We start from the raw sequence: 9,270 nt of genomic DNA on the forward strand, positions 1-9,270 counted from the left end.
AACAACCCTGAGATAGAAGCATGTGTGGCAAATTCAGGGAAGACCAAGGACACCAGTATGGTTGATACAGATGTGCAAGCTGGGAAGTGAGAAATGACAGAGAGGAGCGGGAGCCAGTGACAGAAGCCCCTACAGACACTGTGGGCTCTGGATGTTTCTGAGTGGGATAGATAGCCCTAGAGGCTTTGGGGCAGGGAGATGGCACACTTGACTGTCATTTTTAAAAGGTCATCTAACTCCTCTAGAGAACAGACCACAAGTGGGCAAGGATAAAAAAAAAGGGAGACCAGTTAGGAGGTTATGGCAATAATCCAGGAAAGAAACCATATGGCCATGGACAAAGAGAAGAGTAGTGGAGATGGTAAGAAGTCAGACTTCACACTTATTTTGACAGAATTTGCTAAGGGATTGGATGTGGAATGCAAGAACAGTGAAGGATGACTCCAAGGTTTCTGGTTCAGACAAGTGGAAGAAAAATGCAGTCACACAGTGAGATGCCAAAGACTGGAAGAGTCATTTGTTTGTTTTTGGCCACACAGCATGTAAGATCTAGTTCCCCTACCTGGGATCAAATCCATGCCCCCTGCATTGGAAGCATGGAGCCCCAACTGTTGGACTGCCTGGGACATTTCATTCGTTTTTGAAACAGGGCAACAATGCACAAGTATCCTCAATCCATGGGGTACAAAAAAGAGAAGGGGGCAACAGAGGATGAGATGGTGTGATGGCATCATCGACTTAATGGACATGAGTCTGAGCAAGCTCTGGGAGTTGGTGATGGACAGGGACAGCACTGATGTGCTGCAGTCCATGGGGTCACAAAGAGTTGGACACGACTTAGCAACTGAACAACAAATCTCTGGAAGGAGAGTCTACAGGACAAAAGGGTGCAGAGAGTACAAGCTTCATCTTTTTCTCAACTTTATTTGAAGCCAATCTTCACTATAACACAATTAATGTTAAATTTTGTATGCTTAGTTCTAGCTTCCCTGGTGGCTCTGAAGGTAAAGAATCCGCCTGCAATGCAGGAGACCTGGGTTGGATCCCTGGGTTGGGAAGATCCCCTGGAGAAGGGAATGGCAACCCACTTCAGTGTTCTTGCCTGGAGAATCCCCACGGACAGAGGAGCCTAGCAGGCTACAGTCCGTAGGGTCACAAAGAGTTGGACACGACTGAGCGACTAAGCACACAGCAAAGCTCTAGACTGGATTTGCATTTGATTCATACCCAATTCCAACGCTGCTGTCAGCACTTGCCCCCCTTTCCAAGCTCCAAAAGAACTCAGTGGCCTGTTAAACCCTAACTATTCTACACAGCTTAAAATCTCATAAACTGAAAAGAGAGAGATAGAAAGGAAGGAGGGGAAACAGGTAAATTAGTAGGTGGGTCGGTAGATAATCCTTACTATCCTGTTCCCCCAGCCTTCCTTGTCCACTCCATTTCATATCTCCTTCCAGAGTCGGACACGACTGAGCAACTTCACTTTCCAGGCTTTCTGTTAAATGTTTAATACATTCCACAGGCACTGTGAACAGGAGCAGATTTGGGATTCAGGGAGGGAGAAAGAGGTCAACTGGTTGCGAAGTGATACTGTAAACAGAAGTGTGAAGAAAATTCCAAGGTATTTATTTATTAAAAAAAAAAATAAAACCTTTAAAGATATGAAGTCACTTTGTTAATATTCAGTTGACTTGTGAAAGCACCACTGTCACTGCTGTTGCTGACAATATGGTAGGAGATCAAGGGAAAACGGACCAGTTAGAAGGCTATCATGCTGTCACTTCAGTCATGTCCAACTAAAGTGGACAAAGTTGGTAATCCAACTTTATGACCCCATGGACTGTAGTCTGCCAGGCTTCTCTGTCAATGGCATTCTCCAGGCAAGAATACTGGAGTGGCTTGCCATGCCCTCCTCCAGGGGATCTTCCTGACACAGGTATCAAACCCACGTCTCCTCTGTCTCCTACACTGCCAGTAGATTCTTGACCACTGAGCCACTGGGGAAGTCCTTAAAAAGCTATGGTAGCTCGCAAAAAATGGCCCCAAATTCTTCCCAATTTGGTATGCACATTTCTTTACAAAGTGACTTAGCTGCTCCTCTCATAAGTAGGCTACTTCTCCATCCCCTTGGCTTTGGGCTGTCTTTGTGACTACTTTGAGCAACAGTGGGAGAAGTAAAGTGGGAATTCTTAGTCTACCTCTCAGAAGGCCATGTAGCTTCCTCTTGCTCTCTTGGCTCTATTAGACCAAGCATGGGACAGGTTACTGGACCAGATGTAGCAGAGATAAGCCATTCCAGCTGATGCCTCCAAACCTACGGTTGCCATTAACCCACCAGCAAAAAAAGCTCCCCCCACACCTAGCCGCCCCAAGCCTAATCCAAATTGCCAACCCCAGAATCATAAACTAATAAAAGATTGTGGCTTTAAGCCACCAAATTCCAACAGTGAGTGGTAACAAATAACTGATACAGAGACTATCACAACATCAAGAACATACACAATGGAGGCTTACACTAGGGTGGGAGCAGTGGATGGTGAAAAGTACTCAGATTCTAGCCATATTTTGAAGGGACAGACAATAGGCTTTCCTAGTAGTTTACAAGTGGATTGTGAGCAAAAGAGAAGAATCAGGGCTGACACCCAAGTTTCTGGCCCAAGTAATGGAAAAGATAAAATTTCCATGATCTGAGATGAGGAAGACCACAGGTGATGTAGGTGTAGGAAGAAAATCAGGAGCTGTATTTGAGATTTCTATTTAGTCATCCAAGTAGAAATGCTAAGTAGGCATCTAGATACACAGAGTCTAGAGTTCAAAAGAAGAGGTGTACAGGACTTCCCTGTGGTCTAGTGGTTAAAAATCCACCTGCCAATGTAGGAGACACAGGTTCGATCCCTGGTCTGGGAAGATTCCACATACTGTGTAGCAATTAAGCCCGAGAACCACAACTACTGAAGCCCATATGCCTAGAGCCTGTGCTCCGCAACACAAGAAGCCACTGCAATGAAAAGCCTGCACACTGCAATTACAGAGTAGCCCCTACTCGCTGCAACTAGAGAAAGCCTGCACACAAGACCCAGAACATTCAAAAATAAAATTTTAAAAATATAGTGTCAATTTGTAAAATCCCATCTATGTAAATCATTTAAAAAGATTAATAGGTCCAGGCTACATATATATGTGTATACACACACACACACACACACAGAGACGTATATATATATATAAACTGGGAGTTAATAGGGTATTGCACGTGAGCATGCATGCTCAGTCACTTCAGTCATGTCCGACCCTATGAACTGTAGCCCACCAAGCTCCTCTATCCATAGGATTCTCCAGGCAAGAATACTGAAATGGGTTACCATGCCCTCCTCCAGGGGATCTCCCCGACCCAGGGATCAAACCTGAGTCTTCAGCATCTCCTGCATTGCAGGTGGATTCTTTACCACTAGGCCATGGGGAGAAGCCTAATAGGGTATTATTAGTATGTAAAGACTGAATGGGGGGCAGGGCACATTTTTCAAAAGAAAAAAAATGAAAAGAAAAAGACAATGATATGATTAAAGGACTGTGAGGACTGAGCCGAGGAGCTCTCCTATTTGAGAGGTGAGGGCAATAAGAAAGAACCAATAAAGGTGTTGAAAAGGTTCAGAGGGGCAGGAGGAAAACCAGGAATTGTAGCATCTTTGATAATAAAGGAAGAGAATGTTTCAAGCAGCAGAAAGTGATCAACTAGGGAACTACGTGACAGGAAATGGTAACCATGTGACAGGATACAGGGGGTGGCTCATGCTATGGTGCAAATCATTTTACAGTTTCGACATGTATCAAATCAACCTGCTGTACCTTAAACTCACACAATGTTATATGTCAATCATATGTCAATAAAGTTGGGGGCAAAATGACGATCAGTCATGTAAAAGATGTGAGTTAAAAACAGACCTTTGGACTTAGTGCTGCAGTCCATGGGGTCACAAAGAGTTGGACACGACTGAGTGACTGAACTGGACTGAACTGAGGGAGAAAGTCTGATGAAAGTGAGTTTAATAAAGAATGGGGGGAAGTAATTGGACACATGAGTGTAAGTCTTGCCATAAAGGAAAATAGTGTGGTGGCATAAGGAGGAAATGGGGTCAGGAAAGAGTAATTATTTTAAGGTAGGAGAAGGAACAGCATATTTAGATACTGAAGGGAACAATCCAGTAATGAGGGAAAATGTGATCTTGCAGGAGAGAGATGCTGGAGCCAAATCTTGGAGTAGGTGAAAGAAATCTTCATGCAGGCGTGCAGAGTTCTCCTTAGAAACACAACCTTATTTCCCAAGACTCTCAGTCCCAAAATAACTGGAGGGAAATCAGAGGTAAATGTAGGTACGCCCACCTCTCACACCCATGGCAACTGTCATTAGTATCAAGGCATTTTTCATACCTCCCAGATGAGAATCAACCTAAAAATGCTCAACATAACCTTCCAGGCATTCCAATAAAATGAGAGTCGTCACATGTAATGAAAAGTGCAGCTGACCCTTAACAACCTGGGGGTTAGGGGTGCTGACCCTCCCTGCAGTGAAAAACTCACACATGACTCTACAGTGGGCCCTCCGTAGCTACAGTTCTGCATCCATGGATCCAACCAACCAGAAAACCTTCTGACAGAACTATAGTTCAACATTCACAATTACAACATTTGTTGAACACACTTACCAACCAAATTAGCAGTTACTCATCTGACCCAAAAGATTAGAGGATATACTCTAATACACTGGAAAGAACTGAATTCTTCAGTTTAGAAGGTTGAATGAAACACTGGTTCACAGTAAGTGAAATTATGGATTTTAAAATAAATAATAACAAACTATGCAATTTGAATTCTCAGCTTCCTTGGGTCTGAAGAAATATTTTCCCTTCATGAACAACGGAAAATTTTACAGTATTTAATGTCACAGCTTTTGATATATTTTCAAAATACATAAAACTAAAGTAACTCAGGCTAACTGAAGGTAATCCAATATTCCAATATAAATCAACAAAAATTTTAAATCCTAAATGCAGTATTATTACTTCCAATGGGGCTTAAAAAAATTATGAGGCCAGAACTACTTGGCAGACCCAACTTATAAGAACAACATTCAATCTATTGTTTGAAAAGTGGATGAGGTCTTCTGCATTGCTTGAAAACTCTGTTTCAAATAATTGAAATGGGAGAAAATTGACAAGTATCCCTTGTTCTATTAGCTTAGCAAATTTGTATCCTATCCTGTGGAAACAGTACACACAACTTCCATCCAATTTATCACTAATTGTGAATCAAAGATATATATTATACTTATAAAACTATACCATATTTTATTATATTACTCATCTTCAGACTTTTAAGAAATATAATACTTACAGATTTCACATTTCCTAAAGAAATATCTATTGCCAACTTGATTTAAATTATCACCCTAGGTTTCTTTTTCGAGATAACTGAGCTCATTGTTATAAACCAAGAAATATTATGACCAGGTTTTGCTACAGATCCAAAAATAATCCTGACACTACTATTTCCTTACATTTCTTCCAAATATAATTTCATTTTTCACTGTTTTTCTCCCCAAATTTTAATTTTTTTTCCTTCACACAGATATTTTAATATATAATCTGAATCCCTGAGTCTCCCCAAATTTTAAGCCAGAAGACTCCACTTGGATTTTTTCCCTCAGCTCCTGCATTTCTCCCCAGTCTTCCCATCTTGATCTGCTCCATTTCTAGAACTAGAAAAAATTTTTAAAGTTCTGTTTTCTTAAATTTTCCCAACCCCCAGTAGTGATATAGGGGTTTAATTTAATTCACTAAACGGTTTGTGAATAACAATCAAAAAGTATCACAAGGCTATGAATGTGTGTGTTAAGTCATTTTAGTCCATGTCCAACTCTTTGTGACACTATGGACGGTAGCCTGCCAGCCTCGTCTGTCCATGGGATTCTCCAGGCAAGAACACTGGAGTGGGTTGCCATGCCCTTCTCCAAGGCTATGAATATTATGCCTCAAAAGCAGGAAGATCAAATGGATTACTTAATAAGTACCATCAATAAATCAACAAATGAAAATCTATTGTTACATCTCTATTAGCATCTTTACTCTCAAACTGATGATGTGCTTACCTTTTGGTTATTAATTCTCAACTGTAAAGCAGCAATCAATTAAAATCCAGTAAATTTTAGGTTGGTAAAATAAATGTTAACATAGACATGATAGTGAAAGACATTAACCAGGTGATGACAACTACCAAATATTAACCAAGTAAGCAAATAACCAAGGCAGTGTTAGTTACCACTAACCTACTAAAGCAAGTAAAAATGCTTTGAAAATTGCATTCTTATCCAATGTTTTTATATCATACCTTTAAATGTAACATTTAAAATCTCCTGATTATTACATTTCAAAATTTAGATGAGTCATAGTGCTCTGAGTGCGGGAATTATATGTGAATCAAAATTGTAAACAGGCACTTGCTTGCTAGTCAAAAAGTCAATGTGTACAGATTCAGGAAGAGTAAAACATATAATCTTAAAATATATCCAGGGTTTTGTAAATGGTCACTTCCCAAATATTAACACAGTTCAGTAAACGTGCAATCTGCCCATCCTGTCCTTGAATGTCTCACTATTACTAAATATTTCTAATCCCATCCCTTCACTTTACAGATAGGTGCCTGAGACCTAGGTCTTTAGTGATACTTAGCAGGACTATGCCTCAGAGCTATAACGGTCTGAGGCTTACAGGAGGTAAAAGTAAGGAAAACTGAATGAGGTCCCAGAAGAGCTATATAGCTTATGATACAGGATCATAAGCTTCTGTGCCTAAATCTAGAACCTGAAATTGAATCATCAAATCTAGACAATAAAACTGGCTAATAAACTGGAAGAAAAAGACAGGGAATGACCGTTTTACTTTATGGCATAAGACCCTGACCACCAAGGAACCCACCGAAAAAGTGCTGAACAGATGAATGACTGATTGCAATGATACTTGATAGCATGACTTCATTGATTTCAGAAGCTCCAAATTCAGAAACTAAATTAAGGATATCATGCTGAAACTAAAACTGATAGAGAGTAAGGGGCAACACAACGGGCAAGTCTCCGTAAATCTCTGCATAGCTGTTGCTGACATTTCGAAACATACGTTCATACGTGTATGTGATATATATACAGAGATAACAGAAACATACTACTTCTTCAAGTAATTCCTGCAAGTGAGGACAGAGCCAGGAGACCTGAAAACAGGCCCTGCTCACCCACAAGCCCTTGCATTAAAGTAGACAGGATCTGAGTGAGTCACCGGGAATTAGGAGGAGACAGTCACTCCAGGACAAGGAGGGGAGGGCTAGAGTCCCTGTGCTGCCTTCAGACTAGGGAAAAGTGGGATGACTGCAACCTGCTGCAGGAAGGTATGCAAGGACCGCGCCGACCTGTTTCCGAATCAGGATCCCGCTGAGCCCCACCGCAGTCACCACAGCCGGCCCCACCCAGGCATCCGGGAGCTCTCTAACGCCGAAGGCCTACTCCTTTGGGAATTCAGAACCCCAGCAGGACAGGACGAGGGCAATCGACAAGACATGTCCCCTTCCCGGCCGCCCAAACCACGACGCGGCCCTGCCACCACATGCTCTATTACCCCATCTCCCATTAAAGCTCCAGGCCCACCGGGCCTCAGCCTCCGTCCCAGCAAGCTGAGTCAGGCCATAGGCGAGTGCCATCGGGCGACCTCTGTGCAGGAGGCAGAGGCCCGCAGCCCGCCGCCTAACACCCGCAAAGCTTACCTCCCTTCTGCCACAAGCTCAGCCCCACGCCGGCTGCCTGACGTGGCCCGCCCCGCCGTCTCGAACGCCTGGGGGCGGTGACCATAGGGAGACAGCCAATGGCCTGCAGACCTCAAGGTCTTGCCCCGCCTCCTCCAACTTCGACCCGCCCGCCCCTGCTTAAGCGCAAGCGCGTTCAAAGCCAAGGCCGCGCACTGCGGCTGGAAGGCGGCGTGGGCGGCCAAGCGCTCAGCAGCAGTCGCTGAGCTGGAAGGGTGGTGCGCGCGAAGGCTGGCTGTGGGACTGCGCCGCAGTGGGGAGTTAGCCTAGGGAGAGGCGGATTAAAGGAACCCGCCTGGAGATACCACTGCAGCGTGTCCGGATGGTCCTACTGGCAGCATGCCCCTATGCAGCTTTTGGAGGTGCAAAAGCAGCTTCTTGGTATTGGGAGATTTTGTTTCCCGGGGGGAAAAACAGTACTGATAATTATAGGATTCAAAAATTTTAATGCAGACAGCAGACTTGCGGTTTCGTTTCTGGTAGTCGCTGCTTGGTTATCTTTACTTCACTTGGCCAACACAGAACATTGAGCTTCTTGGTGCTAGTCTGATATATCCACCTGTTGAGTAGTCCTACACGTCATCCTGTTGATTTAATCTGGCGAGAACTGGCACCAGGAATTGTTACTTTTATTGTTTTTATTTTTGCCTAATACCTACTGATTGTCCACTGGTGCATGAACACGCATTTTCATAAGAAGACTGTAAGGCACCTGGCACAATGGAACAGAAACTAAAAGAAGGAGCAGGAAAAAATGAAAAGGTTATGACAAAATGGAATTCTGATTGTGGATGACAAAAGTGGGAATTATATACAAGATAAAATAGTTAAGACAAGTTGCTCTACAGAACCTGCCTTATCCAACAGTTTCTAAACCCTGGATCACCTTTACAAGAATTTGGAGAGCCTGTATTTTTAAATACCAGTGCCTGGGCCCCTTTTCTAGAAAGTCTGCTTTAATAACTCTGCTGAGGAGCCTTGGCATTGGTATTTTTCTAAGTTTCCAAAGTTTTTGTAATGTGCTGACAAGAAGCTCTACTCATTTATAAGAAGGACTTGGTTTCCTATACTCCACTTCAGAAAAGTAATTATATACCACCAACCATCTTCCATTCTCTCACTAACCTATTATGCATTCATTCTGTAAGAATGTATCTAAATTAATTTTGAAACTACTTATATATTCAATCTCTGTATGTAACCCTTTGAGAGAAAGGAGCATTATAAGGTTTATAATTGCTTTTTTTATTTTATAGACTTTGATGATGTTCCCCTTCAATCTTAATAACTCCAAATAGCAATACAACAGCTCTTCTTTTAGGACTAGTTTAATTCTTTATAAAAATTCTTCCTCTATTCCCTTATTTCTTGAGATACATTAGTCAATATTACAGTTGAGCATTTAATTATGTAAATAGCACCTTT

The 9,270-nt window shown here is 42.4% G+C and overlaps 1 protein-coding gene across 1 annotated transcript in view; it reads right to left on the reverse strand.

Moving 5' to 3' along the window:
• FOCAD (focadhesin) overlaps window positions 1-7,894 on the reverse strand; it is a 305,616-nt gene extending 297,722 nt beyond the window's left edge. Inside the window, exon 1 of the mRNA XM_027549147.1 lies at window positions 7,807-7,894. Within this exon, the coding sequence (XP_027404948.1) occupies window positions 7,807-7,891 (85 nt within the window). The 5' untranslated portion in view covers window positions 7,892-7,894. The remainder of the gene's footprint in view (window positions 1-7,806) is intronic.
• Between the last annotated feature and the right edge of the window lie 1,376 nt (window positions 7,895-9,270).

Source organism: Bos indicus x Bos taurus, chromosome 8, assembly GCF_003369695.1.
Source record: "Bos indicus x Bos taurus breed Angus x Brahman F1 hybrid chromosome 8, Bos_hybrid_MaternalHap_v2.0, whole genome shotgun sequence".
NCBI classification, from domain to species: domain Eukaryota; kingdom Metazoa; phylum Chordata; class Mammalia; order Artiodactyla; family Bovidae; genus Bos; species Bos indicus x Bos taurus.